The following is a 21,729-nucleotide window of genomic DNA, read 5'->3' on the forward strand; positions in this document are numbered from 1 at the left end:
AAAAAGAAAAAAGGAAACATGATTAGGTACAGATTGTTACAGAGTTCTGGGTTTTTATCTGCTTTAAATTTATCAAGAATGGCTTCTTTCTGGCCTGATGAGGGTCCTGACACCCCCAGGCTGCAGCCTACTATCATCTTCGACAATTTTTGTTGCAGTGTACTGAGGGGAATGGGTGGACGAAACAGACGCCAAAGTTTTTACGAATCCAAAATCGCTTAATGATTTGCTTTTGACTTCACAAGGCCTTAATTTCTTTCTGTTAATCTTACTATTGTGACTCATGGCGAATATTGCCGGAAGCGTAAGAAAATTCATACTGGTATATATTATGCAATAACATACACATATTTAATGTACGAATGTAACATTAAATGTTTTAATTAATGTTACATGTTTAAATGTTTAAACCAGTCAATGATTGAGAAGTCAAATTGGCCGCAAGTTAAAACGGTCTCGAAATACGTCAAGTTAGCCTTTTTCGGGGATTGTTAACTCGATTTTTTCTATTTTTCTGGAAATTGGGACGGGTCTGGTTCATTTTGGAAACGGGTCCATAAGTCATTGGGTCCGTTTACCGGACCCGTCGAAAGAAGAAAAAAAACAACTGCAAAACATCTTTTTTTCTGTACAGGATTACAGAGATGTGGGATTATCCTAAATATGGCTGCCCTGATAAGCATGGAAGCAGCTTTTACTACACTTACAACACAGGACTCCAGAACCAAAGGTATGCACACAGGACTCCAGAACCAAAGGTATGCACACAGGACTCCAGAACCAAAGGTATGCACACAGGACTCCAGAACCAAAGGTAGAACCAAAGGTATGCACACAGGACTCCAGAACCAAAGGTATGCACACAGGACTCCAGAACCAAAGGTATGCACACAGGACTCCAGAACCAAAGGTATGCACACAGGACTCCAGAACCAAAGGTATGCACACAGGACTCCAGAACCAAAGGTATGCACACAGGACTCCAGAACCAAAGGTATGCACACAGGACTCCAGAACCAAAGGTATGCACACAGGACTCCAGAACCAAAGGTATGCACACAGGACTCCAGAACCAAAGGTATGCACACAGGACTCCATAACCAAAGGTATGCACACAGGACTCCAGAACCAAAGGTATGCACACAGGACTCCAGAACCAAAGGTATGCACACAGGACTCCAGAACCAAAGGTATGCACACAGGACTCCAGAACCAAAGGTATGCACACAGGACTCCAGAACCAAAGGTATGCACACAGGACTCCAGAACCAAAGGTATGCACACAGGACTCCAGAACCAAAGGTATGCACACAGAGTTCATAGTTAATTACCAAGAATGAAGCAAGGTAGTGGTATAACAACAGCACTCACACAGCAATTACAGTAGTTTCCATATTGCATGCATAAGCTTCACTTGTGTATGGGAGGCATCTAAAAAAAAACTAATTTGTGAAGAGAAAGCTTTCCTGTGTAAAACAATAACAAAGTTTCCAAAATATAGCTAGTTAAGTAACTGTGGTATTTTTGCTGACTGTATAATCTTGAGTAAACACAAATAGTATGCATGCTAAGTGGCAGTCATATGTTATTTTCTTTGGTTACAAACAATGTTATTAATAATATAGAATGACCTAATGAGAGATTGTATTTAGAATCAGACAGTAAATAACAAACTTTAGTTTAAACTACTACCTTCAATGCATGTTAACAAATCCTTTAATATCCCCTTTGATAAATAGTGTTCAGTAAATTTTAATTGAATCAAAAGTTTGACAGTTCATCTTCTAAATGCACCATTCATACCATAGTAAGTGCTTGATGTTTATGTGAATATGTTGTATACTGTCCAAAGGAAATATGTGTCAATATTAGGGTAACATTGTTTGTATTAATTTCTTACATGTTTATCATATTAAGTATTTTCTTGCCTGGAGATACAACTTTTAGTACATGTATATTAGGAGTATGATCCTGTGTAGATGACAGAGGTTTGCTATGCTGAGGAGGAAGATCAACACATGTAGAGAGAACTAATACTAGTATATGTTTTCATTGCCTATAATTACAAAAAAAAATTGAATAAAGGCTGGGTTATTGTAGATACTATGAGGTGTTTACCACCAAGTGTGTTTAGTCAGGAACATGAGAACTTTTATACTATGAGGTGTTTACCACCAAGTGTGTTTAGTCAGGAACATGAGAACTTTTTATTTAACGAGCAATGTTCTGGGAAAACTGGGCTGAACACATGGACGAAAAGTGTCATCCCAGATTAGCCTGTGCAGTCTGCTGAACACATGGACGAAAAGTGTCATCCCAGATTAGCCTGTGCAGTCTGCTGAACACATGGACGAAAAGTGTCATCCCAGATTAGCCTGTGCAGTCTGCTGAACACATGGATGAAAAGTGTCATCCCAGATTAGCCTGTGCAGTCTGCAGGGCTGAACACAAAGACGAAAAGTGTCATCCCAGATTAGCCTGTGCAGTCTGCAGGGCTGAACACAAGGTAGAAAACTGTCATCCCAGATTAGCCTGTGCAGTCTGCAGGGCTGAACACAAGGACGAAAAGTGTCATCCCAGATTAGCCTGTGCAGTCTGAAGGGCTGAACACAAGGACAAAAAGTGTCATCCCAGATTAGCCTGTGCAGTCTGCATAGGCTTATCAGGGATTACACTTACCACCTAGACTGGATTTTCGTTCAGAATAGACGTCCTTTGAAAGAAAAATTACATAAAAGCAGAAAGGGTTGGCCCTGAATAGCCGAACTAATTTTTATGCACATGCTTTAAGCACTGTTTTCCCAGAACAATTCCAAAATTATCATGTTTCAGTGTCCACTATGTTCAAGATTCACTGGAAGGGGAGCCACGAGTCCTGCTTGACCCCAACGCACTGTCTGCTGACGGGACTGTGGCAGTATCTGGAAAGTCATTCTCAGAGTCTGGCCACTTCCTGGCATACTCACTCAGTGAGAGTGGCTCAGACTGGAACACAATCAAAGTAATGTAGCAAGTGCAGGAATGTACAGCATTTATTAGTGCTGCAACAATATACCGGTATATCGGTATATATCGCAATACGCAATCCGCATATTGTATTGCGATACGATTTTCATCATACCGGTACGAAAATTTTACAAAAATTAATTCACATTTCGTCAAGAAAAGCCATCCGAAATAATGATAACAAGGTAAACAAAACAAAGCAGCGTGAATAGTTTTTTTCGTAAAAATAGCATTCTGAAAGTGTATTATACGGAGTAGCGTTGTTCCATCAGAGCATCCGTTCGATGCTTTTGAACATATTATCGTTGAATTAATTGCGCACAGCTGTAAATGTTTCGTTCGATTCTGAATTGAGCATTATTAAATTTGTAATCCGAATTTCGGAAATACGCTTCCAAATTTTAATGCTAATGCGACAATAAAAAATTCTAGCGTCAAATAAAAAGTGCTTTATCCTTTGTCTCAATAAAAAGTGTGCGAAAATTATACAGACACGTAGAACGTCGCATGGAAAGTATGGGTGTATTTTGTGTTGTATAAAAACGGGAACATCACGTCAGGTGAATTACACATGTTCAGTGGAAAAAAACGCCCCGGCTGGGCGTTATTTCATCACATCTTAAATAGTAACAAATGCCAAAATATATTTGATACTTAAGAAAATTTGCGAATGTTTGTGTTTCTTGTTATTCTTGAGCACATTTATAGTAAATGTATACCAGAATTTGCTTTAAAACTGGAATATACGGGATTATCGGGTAATTGGCAAGTTATAATTTTGGTACAAGTTAGCAATATATTGCGATATATTGCAATACGGGTTTTTGAACTGACAATATATTGCAATACGGTTTTTGGCGTATTGTTGCAGCACTAGCATTTATAGTAGTCAGGCCACTTCCTGGCGTACTCACTCAGTGAGAGTGGCTCAGACTGGAACACTATCAAAGTAATGTAGCAAGTGCAGGAATGTACAGCATTTATAGTAGTCCTGGCCACTTCCTGGCGTACTCACTCAGTGAGAGTGGCTCAGACTGGAACACTATCAAAGTAATGTAGCAAGTGCAGGAATGTACAGCATTTATAGTAGTCTGGCCACTTCCTGGCGTACTCACTCAGTGAGAGTGGCTCAGACTGGAACACTATCAAAGTAATGTAGCAAGTGCAGGAATGTACAGCATTTATAGTAGTCTGGCCACTTCCTGGCGTACTCACTCAGTGAGAGTGGCTCAGACTGGAACACTATCAAAGTAATGTAGCAAGTGCAGGAATGTACAGCATTATAGTAGTCAGGCCACTTCCTGGCGTACTCACTCAGTGAGAGTGGCTCAGACTGGAACACTATCAAAGTAATGTAGCAAGTGCAGGAATGTACAGCATTTATAGTAGTCTGGCCACTTCCTGGCGTACTCACTCAGTGAGAGTGGCTCAGACTGGAACACTATCAAAGTAATGTAGCAAGTGCAGGAATGTACAGCATTTATAGTAGTCAGGCCACTTCCTGGCGTACTCACTCAGTGAGAGTGGCTCAGACTGGAACACTATCAAAGTAATGTAGCAGTCTGGCCACTTCCTGGCGTACTCACTCAGTGAGAGTGGCTCAGACTGGAACACTATCACAGTAATGTAGCAAGTGCAGGAATGTACAGCATTTATAGTCACTCAACAGTTTGATCAAGACAGTATAAGATTTAAAGAAAGATACATATCTGTATCTTTTTGGAGTTTAAAACTTTTCTTGTGCTCACCTTAGCACAACATGCTCATTGTCATCTTTTATAATTTTCTTATGTTCGTTGTTCTTCTTCCGTCATCAATATTTATCTTGTTAACACTCTATAGGCCATATTAATTGTCCAATCTTCATGAAACTTGAAACTTGTTGAGAACATTTGCCCAATTATATCTTTGCCAATTTAGAAACTGGTTCACATGTGGTCAAAATCAAGTCACTAGGTCAAATTAAAGAAATAGCTTGTTAATTGGCATTTTAAGTTAAATCATCTTGTAACCTGACTATTTGTTCTAATGATATCTCAGCCAAAAATGAAAATACGCCATTGAAATCTGTAACGTCTGCAAAGGCTTTCGCTCATTTTATTATCCCCTACCGGTGAAACTGGAGGGGAATTATGGTTTGAGCTCTGTGCATCAGTCTGTCAGTCCGTCACACTTTTCTGGATCCTGCGATAAGTTTGAAAGTTCTTCATATTTTTTCATGAAAACTTGAAACATGGACAGATGGCAATATGGACATTATGCATGTCAATTCATTTTGTTCCTACGTCAAGAATTCTGGTTGCTATGGCAACAATTTTTTTTTAATAATCTGACAATGGTTGAGTTTCACCAGAAGGGTACAATATTGCTTGGCAATCTCTTGTTCAATCCATTTTAAAAAAGTGGTTTTTGCATTTAAAGTTAGTTTAGTTTAGTCCCCCATGTTGCACGTGTGCATCAGGTGCTTGACCTTGGGAAAAGTTAGTGAAGTACTGCGTTTAAGGAAGTATATGCTTGGTGTTATTTTTAAACAATATAGCAATGAATGACAGTAATTGAGTGTGTTTTCTACTAAATGTACTTACAGCGCTTTATGCATATTTTTACTTTTAAAACATAACTGACACACAAAACACATGTTCCTGGCAACCTAGAGTTTTGTGTGTAACATTTAAGAAAGCTTGGAAACTATTTTAACTGGATATTAGAATTAGAGCAAACTCACTGTTTTTACCGTACTTTACCATGTATTCTGTGCAACCATGTTAAATTTGTACCTCATTTTTTAATGCCAACATGGCATTGAATATGGATATTTAGGATAGCACAATGAAATGTTCACAAGGTCGCCGTGGTGTAATGGATATGGTGTCCGCCTAGCGACCTGGGAGGTCACGGGTTCGATCCCCACCGTGGGAGCGTTCTTTAGATTTCCCCCAAAGACACCAAGTACTGGTTCTAGGCCCAGGAAACGGACTCGAGAGCGTTTATATAAGCCTTAGGCTTTCGATGCAATCGAGCTAAAATAAATAGGTTTAAACTAAACTAAATGTTCACAAATAAGCACAAATAATAGTGATGTATCAATGTCTTAACCGCACCAACTTGTTAGATTGAAAGTTATATAACTGTGCGTAATACAAGTTTCAGTATGGTACGACCTTTATATCTTGCTGTGCTGTCTTGTGTGTTAACCAGATTTCAGAATTAGAGTAAAATCAGTGTTGATACTACCAGAGCTTTTTCCTAATCTTAGGCACCTTTGTGAAAAAATGAGCGTCAAGGTTTTCAAAATTGTAAATTTTTTAGACTCAAACATTTAAAAAATGTGAAATTTTGAGTCGCACACTTCTCAAAATTGTGAAAAACTGCCATTCTCTAAGATGCAAAAAAAGCCCTTACAACTTTTATATCTTAATCAGTATTGCTACTGCCTTTCTATGTGACTGATGTCTTGAATGTTTGCAGTTCAAGAGGTGTCCCAGTGGTGAAGATCTGCCAGACGTGCTCATCCGTGTCAAGTTCTCCTGCATGGCATGGACCCACGACGATCTGGGCATCTTCTACAATGTAGGTTCTCACTGATAGCTGTTGATTGTATTGGCATCTTCTACAATGTAGGTCCTCACTTATAGCTGTTGATTGCATGGGTATCTTCTACAATGTGGGTCCTCACTGATAGCTGTTGATTATATGGGTATCTTCTACAATATAGGTCCTCATTGATAGCTGTTGATTGTATGGGTATCTTCTACAATGTAGGTCCTCACTGATAGCTGTTGATTGTATGGGTATCTTCTACAATCCAGGTCCTCACTGATAGCTGTTGATTGTCTGGGTATCTTCTACAATATAGGTCCTTATTGATAGTTGTTGATTGTATGGGTATATTCTACAATGTAGGTCCTCACTGATAGCTGTTGATTGTATGGGTATCTTCAACAATGTAGGTCCTCACTGATAGCTGTTGATTGGTATGGGTATCTTCTACAATGTAGGTCCTCACTGATAGCTGTTGATTGTATGGGTATCTTCTACAATGTAGGTCCTCACTGATAGCTGTTGATTGTATGGGTATCTTCTACAATGCAGGTCCTCTCTGATAGCTGTTGATTGTATAGGTATCTTCTACAATGTAGGTCCTCACTGATAGCTGTTGATTGTATGGGTATCTTCTACAATGTAGGTCCTCACTGATAGCTGTTGATTGTATAGGTATCTTCTACAATGTAGGTCCTCACTGATAGCTGTTGATTGTATGGGTATCTTCTACAATGCAGGTCCTCACTGATAGCTGTTGATTGTATGGGTATCTTCTACAATGCAGGTCCTCACTGATAGCTGTTGATTGTATGGGTATCTTCTACAATGCAGGTCCTCTCTGATAGCTGTTGATTGGGCATATGAGCCAGGTTCTGGGAAAACTGGGCTTAATGCCTGTGGGTAATGTGCTGTGCAAAATAAGCCTGTGCAGTTAGGGACGACATTTTCCGTCTTAACTTGATTTTCGCTATAAAGAAACTTCCTTTTAAAGAAAATACCAAAAAAGTGGAAATACCGGTAGTCGTCCCTGATTAGTCTGTGCAGGCTGCTCTTTTTACGGACACCCATTAAGCCCAGTTGTCCTGGAACAAGGCTCATATTGTTGAATTCAAAGATTACTTAATCATGCATTAATATAAGTGATACGGTGACTGCTGGATGAAATGAAACAACAATTTTACATGTAGAATGAGGGACACACATGTTTATTTGCATCATTTGTGTTATACCTTGGCTTATCTTATGACATTCTTTTTATGCCCCCGGTAGGGTGGCATATAGCATTTGAACTGTCTGTCCGTCCGTCCGTCAGTCCGTCAGAAAACATTTAACATTGGCAATAACTTTTGCAATATTGAACTTGATATTTGGCATGCATGTGTATCTCATGGAGCTGCACATTTTGAGAGGTGAAAGGTCAAAATTAAAAAAAATACAATCCAAGGGAAATAATAAGCTTTAAAAGGGAGTTAATTTCTAAACCTGCCAAATGATATATTGAAATTTTATTTCAAAGCGGCGCAATAGGGGGCATTGTGTTTCTGACAAACACATCTCTTGTTGTTGTTGGTGATAAGACATAATGACATCAGTGCACCTACAACCAAAACAGCTTATACCTAGAGATTTAGCATAAATACATGTTCACAGTATTGTATGGACTACAGCTTTTTACTTACCAACTTGCATTTTACTTAACTTTAAATTATCTGCCAATAATTAATATGTAGGTTGTTTGTGAACTGCAGTAAAATACTATAAATACCTATATGGTCCTTCACTTTTTATGCCCCCCACCACTATAGTGGGGGACATATTGTTTTTGCCCTGTCTGTTGGTCTTGCTGTTGGTTGGTTTGTTTGCGCCAACTTAAACATTTTGCAAATGTTTGCTTTATTGAAGATATCAACTTCATATTTGGCATGCATGTGTATCTCATGGAGCTGCACATTTTGAGTGGTAAAAGGTCAAGGTCAAGGTCATCCTTTAAGGTCAAAGGTAAAAAAACACTAAATCAAAGCTGCGCAGAAGGGGACATAGTGTTTCTGACAAACACATTTCTTGTTTACACTGCAATTTTTACATAGTGATATTTTGTCTGCTTAGCTACTGTGAGGTCATGGGTGGGATCTCCAATATGTGAGTGTTTTGAAGATATTTCCCAAAGATACCAAGAACTGTTTTTACAAAGGAAGGGACTCAAGGGCGTTTCAAAGGCATTCGGCTTTTAATGCAATCAAACTTGAATAAATAGGTTGAAAAACTAAAATATCCTATGCTCATTTAAGCGCTACCCGGAGCAGGAAGGCAAGGTCGACGGCACGGAGACGACCTCCAACCTCCACCAGAAGCTCTACTACCACCGACTGGGCACCGACCAGACACAGGATGTAAAGGTGGCAGAGTTCCCACACCAGCCCAAGTGGATGATGTAAGTGAGGCTCAATTGGTTGCTGTCGGCTCAGGTACTACTTGAAAACACCCTGGGGACTCTTTAAGAATAGTACAATGTACTCTGGGTAAAGGAACTAAGCACTAATCTGGGGTGCATTTTAGAAAATTTTCTGTACCCCTAGTACTTTGTAGTATGCTTAAGAGTTCCTTGGATACTTATAAGTAGTACCTGAGCAGAAAATGACCAAGGGTAAATGGGGCAGGTTTCATCATGTAGTATCAGGGGTCTCATTTATCCTCCTTTCACCAGATATTTTTCTTTTGATTTCACAGATTGCTATACCAGTGTTCTCCGTAAAAAATTGAGTAGCCAGTTATATTTTCAAAGAAGCCAGTGAAGAAGAACTATAACGTGTTTTTTTCCTGTTTTGAATTAATATTTTGGGGAAAAGTAGCCGGCGCAAAGATTGGAAGTACCCGGTGGAATTGCTGGCTGCCAGTGCTTCCGGAGTAGACTGGCTTTACATTTGGTTCTTTTTCCTGGTTTTTCTAATTTGCAGGAAATCTTTATGAATGACCCTGGCCAATTGAAGTGAATTATTTGAGTTGGGCATCCCCGGTCACATATTAAATTTGTGTTGGCCTGAAGTTATAACAGTGTAACACTACTATTTAAGAAATAGTTATGGTTTAGTGTTGGATAGCTACTTATGAACAAAATCAAGATCTGCTGAAATCTCTCTGTTATACATACAGGCATAAAAATGACACATTTTTGTAAATGAGGCAGCCAATGATGATGATTATGTAAATTGTTTTCACCTAACAATGAAAATACAATGCATGTGTATTATACTTTCAGATTTAAGGTTTTACTTACCAGTATTAATTGCTGAGTGTTTTTTTTTTCGTGGTATGCCTTAAAAAAGTTTGTCATGTAAGAAAGTGTATCACATGATCATTAGAGCCGCAGTCTTGAAAAACTGGACTTAATGCATGTGAGTAAAGTTTCATCCCAGATAAGCCTGTATGGTCCACACAGGCTAATCAGGGACAACACCACACTTTATTGGAATTGTTTTTTAAAGCAAGTCTCTTCTAAACTAAAATGCAGTCTACATGGAAAGTGAAGTCCCTGATAAGCCTGTGCAGACTTCACAGGCTAATCTGGGACAACACTTAACTAACATGCATTAAGCCCCATATTCCCAGAATGAGGCTAGAATGACTTGAGTTGTGGATCGTTTAAAGCAGATGGTAATGTTGACCCTTGCCAACCAAGTGGCTGATTTGAGTGGGAATTCCCCATCACAGAATGCTCATTGTTTGCCCTAGCTGTGACTTAGTTTCAGTGTTAATCATGACAATGAAAAGAAAGCCATAATTTAATTGTCAATGAAGACAATGAAAAGAAAGTAATGTAGGCGAGTGTAAAGCATGATCACGAAGTGCGTATGTTTCAGTGGTGCGGAGGTAAGTGACTGTGGTCTCTACCTGATCATCACCGTTAGGGAGGGATGTGATCCGGTCAACCGGCTCTTCTTCACCGACCTCACTCTCCTCACAGACGGTATCACAGGCTTACTGCCCTTTGTGAAAGTCGTAGACAACTTCGACGCGGAATACGAGGTAACCTATCATACGGTGACCTTTTAAATACATATTTTTTGTGATTTTGTTTACCTTTAAAACTAGACTCATGTGATGTCATCATACGCATGCACTTTGTGTATTATGTTTTACTATCATTTTTTGTGCCCCCGAAGGAGGGCATATAGTGATTGGACTGTCCGTCTGTCTGTCTTTCCGTCACACTTTACGTTTAGGTTTCGAAAAATGCTTCTATGTCGTTTTAGATACCATTTTGATATTTTGCATGCATGTGCATGTCATGGAGCTGCACATTTTGAGTGGTGAAAGGTCAAGGTCATCCTTCAAGGTCAAAGGTAAAAAAACAAATCCAAGGGAAGTAATAAGCTTCAAAGGGAGATAATTATCTGTACCTGCCAAATGATAATTTTTTTAGCTCACCTGAGCACAACGTGCTCATGGTAAGCTTTTGTGATCGCCTTTTGTGCGTCGTCCATCGTCAACATTTTGCCTTGTGAACACTCAAGAGGCCACATTTATTGTCCAATCTTCATGAAACTTGGTCAGAACATTTGTCCCATTGATACCTCGACTGAGTTTGAAACTGGGTCATGCTGGGTCAAAAACTAGGTCACTAGGTCAAAAAAAAGAAAAACCTTGTGAACACTGTAGAAGTCACATTTGATGCCCAATCTTCATGTAACTTTGTCAAAATATATGTGTAAATGATATGCTGGTTGAGTTCCAAAATGATTCCGGTCCGTTGAAAAACATGGCTGCCAGGGGGCAGGGCAGTATTCCTTATATGGCTATAGAGAAACCTTGTGAACACTCTAGAAGTCACACTTTTTGCCCAATCATCATGAAACTTGGTGAAAACACTGGTTTCATTGATAACCCGGACAAGTTCGAAAATGGTCCAAATCGGTGAAAAAACATGGTTGCCAGGGGGCGGGGCAGTTTTCTCTATATGTATATAGTGAAAACATGTGAACACTCTAGAAGTCACATTTTTGGTACAATCTTTATGGAATTTGGTCAGAACATGTCTTTTCTGGATATGACGGTTGAGTTCGAAAATGGTTGCGTTTGCTTGAAAAACATGGCTGCCAAGGGGCGGGCATTTTTCCTTATATGGCTGTATATGGCTATAGTAAAATCTTGTTAACACTCTTGAGGCCACATTTATTGTCTGCTCAACATGAAACTTGGTCAGAAAATTCATCCCAACAATATCTTGGACGAGTCTGAAAATGATGCCGGTTGGTTGAAAAACATGGCTGCCAGGGGGAGGGGCATTTTTCCTAATATGGCTATAGTAAAAACTTGTTAACACTCTAGAGTCCACATTTTTTTTCCAATCTTCACGAAACTTGCTCAGAAGACTTGTCCCAATTATATCTTGGATGAGTTTAAAAATGGTAACCTTTGCTTGAAAAACATGGCTGTCAAGGGGTGGGGCATTTTTCCTTATATGGCTATAGTAAAATCTTGTCAACACTCTAGAGGCCACATTTATTGTCCAATCTTCATGAAACTTGGTCAAAAGATTTATCCCAATAATATCTTAGAAGACTTAAAAAATGATGCCCTTTGGTTGAAAAACATGGCCACCAGGGGGCGGGGCATTTTTCCTTATATGGCTATAGTAAAACCTTGTTAACACTCTAGAGGCCACACTTTTTGTCCAATTTTCATGAAATTTGGTCAGAAGATTGGTCTCAATGATATCTTGGACAAGGTGCCTGTACCACGTGACTTTTTAGGCTATGTGTGGGACAATCGGATGTCAACAAACCATCGCTTCAGGTAACGTTTTTGATAATTTCTTCATTAATTCAAAACCATTTAAAAAAAAAAAAAGACGAGAGCCCGGTCATTGTCAAAATACACAACTGTGTTAAGTTAAGCGCAAAATTAATTTAGTATTTATTCCAAAAAGTGCAACTGCGTGTTTGAAAACACACAGAGTGAAATGCTATGTGTGGTATATTTGTTATTCAATCAACAAAAACGTTCATTATAATATTGTCGAAGGTTTAAAAAATAGGGCGGACATTGTAATTCTTCATAGAGAAGCTACATTCTTTGTATGTTTGCACAAATACTTCTGATTCAGAGTGTGTGCTTAAAAATGCAATAATGCTATGTGTGGGACACGTTTTTGAAATGCTATGTGTGGTATACAAACTAAACTAGAGAATCGAAAGATTGACATAAACATCAATAATATTTAAAGTCTGTCTAAATAACAAAAATTGGTCAATAAACATTGTTGGTACTGTTTTGCGTGCTTAAAATATGATAATCATGACGTTCATGTTACTCAAAATTATCATGATTGTCGATAATTTATATTCATATTTTTTACTTGTAGAATGCCATTTGTTTGGGAACAGTGTGGTAGAAAGGTCAAAACACAGTCGGGAATCTCCAAACACAAAGCCACCCACGCACGGGAAGGAAAATATTTCTGTTGCGGCAAACCTTTTCTTGTGAGTTTCTATAAAATTGATTGTTACAAAATGTTAAATTTTTAGTGAATTGTTACTTCCAACTTGTTTAATACACAAAATCGTAAGGATTGTTTGTGCAAGGTGTCATGTGAATATAATTGTAACAAAATTACAAAAAGTGGTATTGAACTTATGGTTGTGTGCTTTTTATCAGGAATGTGTAAACATATTAGACCGTAACGAGAGTTATTAAATAAGCATAAAGAGATAATACAGCATTATTTAAGCAAATAGACAAAAGGATCAATAACTTATTTTTCTGTAAAATCATGTTTTCGTATCTAAATCCTATTGAGCTATCTTATATATCATGCATGACAATTAATTATTTATTTTTTTAAGTTTTACAGTTTATTTCATGTGTATTTTATTCTTTTCAGGGAGATTAAAGTATTTATGGAAGCACCTTCAAGAGACGTACAGATATCTTGATCAATGAAAAGTTGTCATATATAGTTAATGTTCAAAAGTTTAAAAGACTGTTTGTTTTGTTACCAGATGACGCAAGTATTGCAGTGAAAGAAAACAATCAAAGTAAACATTGAATACACATTTGACAATTCAACAAATTGAACAGCATGTATTGTTTAGTACTTGGTGCGGTGGTAACAAGATCTTGCAGCCCCTCTCATGACCGGGTTGAATGAGTATTTTCATTAAACATCTTACACTATTTTCAGTTATTCAGATTTCATTTGAAATTGAGTTCATGAAGTATTAATACAATTAAATATGTTTGTTGGTATAATAAACCCCCAAAGCCAAGACTTTTTTGCGATGATCATTTGTTACGTGTTAATTAGATCACTTATATGTTTGTATAGAAAGATTTGTTACTTTGCGAATACTGATGTACTTCTTTATGTACTTGGTGCTTTAATTTCTATTGTAACATGTGCATGCTGGTTTTAAAGCAATGTTATTATTAATGAAGTGTTTATTTTGATATACTTAAGATATTCACATGGAGATGATATTGGAAACTAAATGAACTTAATAGACCACAAACAATCATCATTGGATTTATATTGTTATTTGTTATGAAACAATTATTTTATTAACATTTATACTCAGATTTTATATTCATCTACTCAATTTCATTAATAACATAGATACAAAACACATAAATATACACAAATATCAAAACATACACTTTGTTTTGATTATGCCAAATACATATTAAATGGTATGTTTGCATAGTTAGTTGAAAAAGCTTTCCGCAAACATCACAGAATGAAGCTGGGTCTGTCTCTGTCACTGTGGTTTTGAAAATTAACTTGCCGCTTAACACCTTCCATGTGGTTTGATGGTGTTCATCTAAATCTAACACAGCTTCTCGCATTAAAGTGTTACAAATCCTTCGACTAATCCTTGTCAAGTTGGAAAAACAACAGAAGTAAAACCCATTTTAAAGCAAGTGCTTTTACTTTCTTTGTCATTCATTTATAAAAAAGGACCGAATTTAATAATCAGGCAGAAATATCAATCATGATATTTATTTAAAGACAATTAGTAAAAAAAAATATATATATTATAGTTCAACATAACGTGTTTGTTAAAAAAGACCATTGGTTGGATACCAATTACGCAGTGTATTTTATTTAAAATTTATGTTCAATTAAACATAAATTGTTTAAACATTACACAATTACTTCAGTATTCCATCATGTAACATTTGGATTATTTGATATATTTTCAGTACAGACTGAAGTATATGTTTTAGATTCTTACAAAACTGTGTTCTGATTAAATGCAGAACTGACAGGAAAATTCTTGCATACCACACATAGCATTTCAAAAATGTGTCCCACACATAGCATTATTGCATTTTTATATACAGACTCCGAATCAGATGTATATGCGCAAACATACAATATATGTAGCTTCTCTATGAAGAATTACAATGTCCGCCCTATTTTTTAAACCTTCAATAATATTATAATGAACGTTTTTGTTGATTGAATAACAAATATACCACACATAGCATTTCACTCTGTGTGTTTTCAAACACGCGGTTGCACTTTTTGGAAAAAATACTTAATTAATTTTGTGCAAACTTAACACAGTTGTGTATTTTGACAATGACCGGGCTCTCGTCTTTGTTTTTTTGAAAATGGTTTTTAATAAATGAAGAAATTATCAAAAACGTTACCTGAAGCGATGGTTTGTTGACATCCGATTGTCCCATACATAGCTGAAAAAGTCACATGGTACAGGCACCTTGTGGGATGAGTTCGAAAATAATTATGTTTGCTTGAAAAACATGGCTTCCAAGGGGCGGTCTTCATGAAATTTGGTCAGAAGATCTGTCCCAATAATATCTTGTTATCTCAGGTGAGTGACTTTGGGCCTTTCAGGCCCTCTTGTTTTATAAATCAAAGCGGCGCAGTAGGGGGCATTGCGTTTCTTATCTCTTGTTAGGATTGAAAATAAATACAAATACAACAAAAATGAGGAAGAAAACACGTTTTAATTCATTTCTAAATCTTACTTCATCCATTCATTCTATTGGTCCTCTTAAAGAAATTTCCACATAAACTGCAAAGTGGAGCAGAGGACCCCACAAGTGTTAACACAAACCGTTTATCTCCAATATGCAATGGAGTACTCTCTCATTGGTGTGACGTAACTGGAAATAGGTAAATCATGCAAGTAATAAATGCTGTTGGAGTGTTTATGGAACATTTGGCTTTGTAAGGTTTGACATGCTGTAAATACACAAATTTGACATTGAATTTCATGGGAATTCAATAATTCTTAGAAGGTAATGGTTTGTTGTTGCATTGTTTTCTTTATACACGGGTATTTGATACCTGGAGGATATCATTATGTGAAGAATTTCATTAACGAGACAAGCTCTGTAGAAACGGGGCTTGATGCATGTGTGTAAAGAGTCGTCCCAGATTAGCCTGTGCAGTCCACACAGGCTAATCAGAGACAACACTTTCCACTTTTATTGAATTTTTCGTTTAAAAAAAAAGAAGTATTTTTTTAGTGGAAATCTAGTATAGACAGAAAGTGTCAGCCTTGATTACCCTGTGAGGACTGCACAAGCTTATCTGGATGACACCTTGCACAAATGAATTAAGGCCTGTTTCTCAAAGTGATGCTCAAATTTAAGTTATTGGTAATTAAAATATTTTCTCCATAATGGTAGAATTATAGAATAAGCACAGCCTCCCTCCTTTCTTTAAGTAACTATACTGTCTTGGTATGTCCTAGTATAACTTTCCCAAATTATGGGTAATCAGTAATATAGTAGTTGTACTCAAACACTGATGAATCCAATAAAAGTGTTGCCAACTTTATTATACAATAAAAATAATTCAAAAACATGGAATTGTATGCACATTTTTACTCAGAGTTTTAGCCAGAACTTAATCATACCAGATTGTCCATTGGTTGTACGTGTGTGTGTATACCGATTGTGTGCATGGACTGGAAGGCTTTAAAACAATTGAACATTACTTTTTAATGTACTTCTCTAGAACCACAAGGTGTGTGCCATTGTTTGACTCTAAACAGCATGGTATCATGGGAATTCCAAAATAAAGGGAATGTATTCACTGCAAGTGTGTAATACCTACCAGCTTTCTGATCATGATAGAGACATCTTCTGTACATTTCAGTACATCACCAACGAGGGAACAATGTTCACGTTCAAGACCAACCTGAAGTCTCCCAACTACAAGCTAATCAACATTGACTTCCAGAGATATAGCATGGTATGTATGTGTCTGTTGACACGATTATTGCAGGATCATAAACCGATGTATTTTATTTGTATTTTACTATAAGAGCCTTGCTCTGAGAAAATGGTGCTAAATGCATGTGCATATATTCCCCACGGGCTTATCAGCAATGAGAAATTTTGCCTAGACTGGGTTTTCATGGAGAAGGGATTTCCTTATATTGAAAATCTCCATAAAAGGGGAAAGTGTTTTCCCTGATTAGCCTGTGTGGATGCAAAGGCTTGTCTGGGACGACGATTTACCCACATGAGACTTAGTCCAAGAGAACTGTATGTCTGTAAGTCTTGATTACTGATATTGTGATAATGTTTGTCATATTGTTTTACTCAAACACCAAATCATGTCTGAATAGTGGGGCCAAGCTTTCATTGACCGTTATAATATGGCTCATTTGTCTTGTTAAAAAGCTTTCTAATATACACAAAGTGATGGTATAAAAAGGTTTTAAAAAAACAAAAAAACTTATAAATATATAAATGAAAAAATATATAATTTTATTTAGAAACAATTACTTATAATGCGAAGGATTTTACACGTCAAATAATAGAACACAGCAAAAAGTAATACTATGGTTAAATATGTGCTCGAGTGAATAATAAAATTCTACAAACAAAAGTAAATAATTTGACTAATATTGGGAGTTTATACCCCATTTTATCTTTGGTTAATTAAGATTAACTCGTAAGGGATAAACCCACATGCATTAAGCCAAGTTTTTTTCAATGTTAGGAGAACTGGATCACATTGGTGGATGAGCATGAAAGGAGTGTGTTGGAGTGGGCGGCCTGTGTCCATGGCAACAGACTGGTGTTGTGTTACCTCGAGGATGTCAAGGTATGTTGCTGTGGGGAGGGAGAGGTCTCTGAGTTGTGGGCATGTATAAGGTGTTATGTTGCCGTATTATGCTTGCAGCCATTAAGAAAACTTTCAATAAACCTTTTTCACATTTCCAGATATAGAGAATAGGTCTGTATTAGTTGTCTCCCCTGATAAAACCAAATGAAAACGAGACTGATAATGTGGAAGTATGGATTACCTATAGAGACACGTTTTGTGGATATAAAGTTTTTAATTTTTTTGTTAGATTTTTCACTGTTGAAGTAACGTCATTTTGTATATTTAAATATGTTTCCAATTGTAACTTTTTATGCTCCCGGTTGGGTGGCATATAGCATTTGAACTGTCCGTCCGTCAGTCAGTCCGGCCGTCCGAAAACTTTAACATTGGCGATAACTTTTGCAATATTGAAGATAGCAACTTGATATTTGGCATGCATGTGTATCTCATAGAGCTGCACATTTTGAGTGGTGAAAGGTCAAGGTCATCCTTCAAGGTCTAAGGTAAAAAAACTAATCCAAGGGAAGTAACACGCTTTAAAGGGAGATAATTTATATTTATCATTTGGTAGGTACAGATCATTTTCACAAGGGAAGTAATAAAAAAAATTACTTCCCTTGTGAAAATGATCTATGATCCAATTCAAAGGGATAAAGTGAATTTGTGTTTAAATCAAAGCGGCGCAGTAGGGGGCATTGTGTTTCTGACAAACACATCTCTTGTTAATACATAATATTTTGTCATCATTTAATGCAAACTGTGCATAACACGTAATCTTGATTGACATGTTAAAAAAAACCTGGTTCTTCCAGTTTCATTGCTTTTGATTGTCCTTCTGGGGGACATTGAAACCATTTGCAATTAATTGCTGTAGATTTGGGGGCCCACTAAGTATTTTAAGGGCTCAGGGCCCTCAATCTATCAAATCTGCCGCCGAATTTTGGCAGCAGTCCCCCACCTGAAAAGTATACTTTTTTCCCCTTTTGGGGGGAAAAATTCCCCCTAAAAAAAAATATAAAATTTTCATAGAAAGATGTTTCTCATGATTATTATATCTCAATTCTTTTTCAATTAAATCTTTACAAAAATACTAAATTATGACAAATGCAATGAATATAGTGCAAACATTTACAAATGTAATTATGAGAGAGTAAGTAAAAAAATCCCCCAAAATGGGAAACGCCGCGAAAATTCCCCCACCTAAGGGCTGCGGACCCCTTCCCCCAAAGTAGTGTGAGGGCGCTGGGGCTTTCGGTCAGCCTAGTTGGTTCCTGCTTATTTTCTTTTCTTTGATGAAGAATTTGAACATGCTGCTGCTGATGATGATGATGATGGTGGTGGTGATGATGAGGATGATAATGCTGGTGATGTTGATGTTGATAATAGTAATGATGATATGGTACTGATGATTAAATTATGATGATGCTGATGATGATGATTCAAATGGTAATGATTGTGATGATGATGATGATGATGATGATGATGATGATGATGATGATGATGATGATGATGATGATGATGATGATGATGATGATGATGGTATTGATGATGATATTATGATGATGATGATATTGATGATGATGATGATGATATTGATGATAGTTGAGAATAAAGATGCTGAAGGCTTTTGACCAGTTTTCTGCATTAAATATTCGATACATCCATATTTATCGGCTGTACAGAACCAGCTGTACATCCATGACCTGCCCAGTGGTCAGCGGATGGGACACCTGCCCCTGGACGTGGGTACCATAGTGGCATACTCAGGCAGGAAAAGGGATGACCAGGTATGAGTATGCACATTGGTGTTGTGGTCACTTTGGTGGAAAGTAAGACACCTATAACATTCAGGTCAAAAGGTCAAGGTCATTGGGGCTTGTATTAAATTGGTGTCTGCACAAAATCAAGAGAATTCGTAAGATCATTTAATTTAGTATTGATGTCGGAAGTGACAATATTGTACTTAATATTGTACTTTGTTATACATGTATTGCCCTTATTGTATATGTTATATACGTGGGTGAAAATGGAAGTTCTGTTCTGATCTGTTCTTGTTAGTTTCAACAAATAATGAACCCTAATGTTTCTTTTAATCACAAGATGTTAAATCCAGTTTATAGAGACAACTTTGCTGAATTTTTTTTTTTGGGGGGGGGGGGGGACAACCATTTTCCTCAAACATAACTTGTTTCAGGGAAAATCTTCTTGTAATGTATATATAGTATTGCAATAATTGGTTGCTTTTTAAACATTTTGAACATGTTCTATTGATAATTGACTCTCTGTTTCAGATATTCTACCAATTCATGTCGTTCCTGACTCCGGGAATAATATACCAGTGTCCCATGGCAAACGATACCTATGAGCCCAAGGTATTTTAACATCGCTTTTGAGTAGTGGATATGGAACCTCCCTAATGACTGAGAGCTTGGTCCTTTCTTTAGATCTTCCCGTCAAATGCTGTTTGCAGCGGCGTTGTGGATATGGTGTCCGCCTAGCGACCGGAAGGTCATGGGTTTGATCCCCACTGTGGGAGCATTCTTTAGATTTTCCCCATAGACACCAAGTACTGGTTCTAGGCCCAGGAAATGGACTGAAGAGCATTTCAAATAAGCCCTTGGCTTTCTATGCAATCAAGCTAAAATAAATAGGTTAAAAATACTGGTTCTTCCCAGGAAATGGCAGCACTTTTTTCTCGTCTGTGTGATTTGGTATTGTCCCCCTAAATTTGTGAAATCTTGAGTCGCAAACTTCTTTAAATTGTGAATTAAGTAGCAAACTTCAAATTTGTGAAAAATGGCCATTCTCTCATAAGAAAAAAAAGCCCCGAGTAGACTAAAGAGAGTTTCAATAAACCTTGGGCTTATGATGCAATCTAGCTAAAATAAAAAGTTTTTAACTAAACATAGGTCTGTTACTGCTTTATACAATCCAAAATTATTATCTGCCGATGCAGTAATAATAGTAAATTGTAAGCTTCTTCAATATGGTTACAAACTGACAATTTTCAAACACTTATTCTTTTAATACTTTCTGTTTAGAGGATCTATTAGTTTTCCAAAAACATGCAGTGTCCCAGTATTCCCTCTAAGGGGCCATAGTCTGGTGGGCCCCAGCATATTTCAATCCCTTTGTCTAAAGTTCAAGCTAGTCTTTTTTGTCAAGTTTAGACTTGGCATACATTTACTGCTACAGTACAGCTCTTAGTCAGTATTCACTTTCCGCTGTGTCACCGCGGACGCGTTTTTGTAAGGAATTGCTGCCAACATCGGAGTTTCACCGGTCCGTGATAATCGTCGTGTCAGGCCATAGCGGACGTAATCAACTTGGGCAAAAAACACAGCAGACATTTGTCCACCGTGGTCCACAGTGACGATCCGCAGCGTTACACTGTGACCTTAACTTAACAGGCCGTCAACTGATTCCTATATTCCTATATTTTCCTATATTTTGGAGAATTTTCCCATATTTTTCAAAAACCCTATATTTCCTATATTTTCCTATATTTTTGACTTTTTTCCTATATTTTGTTCTGAAAATTTCCTCCTTTAAAAAAAAATAGTTATAAGAAGTAATACTGCCGTAAGATATATTAATTTACAGTGTAAAAAGCTGTCCCTCCTCTTCCAAATCATCACCATCTTGCAGGAGTGCTGTTGTACACCATTGTGATATCTATATGGACACCTTTGATGAAGAAAAATATAACCATTTCAAAGGTGAGAACAAATCCTAACAGATAGTTGTTACAGGGGTTTCCCCAGGGATGCTCTTCTGAGGGGATATTAAATGCTCTTCCTGATCTTAGATGGAATTGAGTGTATATACAGGCTTCCAATTCTTTTGAATATTGAAAATTATTTAAATATTTTAGGGCATTGGTCTTGTGGAATAATTTAGGATATGCATCTTCCATTGTGTATCTGATACCCATGAGATTAGATAGTTTTACAATTGGTATTAATAACACCGTGCAATTTTGTTTAATTAATTATTTTGATTTTCAATTTCAAATATATTTATATGCAGAAGCTGCCAGAAAAATCTTATATTCTGTATGTACATTTTATCATATATGATGTTTTGGTGTT

The 21,729-nt window shown here is 37.1% G+C and overlaps 1 protein-coding gene across 1 annotated transcript in view; it reads left to right on the forward strand.

The window, feature by feature from the left end:
• Nucleotides 1-21,729, forward strand: part of LOC127864598 (prolyl endopeptidase-like) — a 48,594-nt gene that overhangs the window by 8,478 nt on the left and 18,387 nt on the right. The window contains exons 3-11 of the mRNA XM_052404358.1: nt 635-730; nt 2,833-3,001; nt 6,475-6,576; nt 8,838-8,980; nt 10,407-10,572; nt 16,679-16,774; nt 17,531-17,635; nt 19,321-19,425; nt 19,930-20,010. Of these exons, the coding sequence (XP_052260318.1) occupies nt 635-730; nt 2,833-3,001; nt 6,475-6,576; nt 8,838-8,980; nt 10,407-10,572; nt 16,679-16,774; nt 17,531-17,635; nt 19,321-19,425; nt 19,930-20,010 (1,063 nt within the window). The remainder of the gene's footprint in view (nt 1-634; nt 731-2,832; nt 3,002-6,474; nt 6,577-8,837; nt 8,981-10,406; nt 10,573-16,678; nt 16,775-17,530; nt 17,636-19,320; nt 19,426-19,929; nt 20,011-21,729) is intronic.

This window comes from Dreissena polymorpha, chromosome 1 (genome assembly GCF_020536995.1).
Source record: "Dreissena polymorpha isolate Duluth1 chromosome 1, UMN_Dpol_1.0, whole genome shotgun sequence".
NCBI classification, from domain to species: domain Eukaryota; kingdom Metazoa; phylum Mollusca; class Bivalvia; order Myida; family Dreissenidae; genus Dreissena; species Dreissena polymorpha.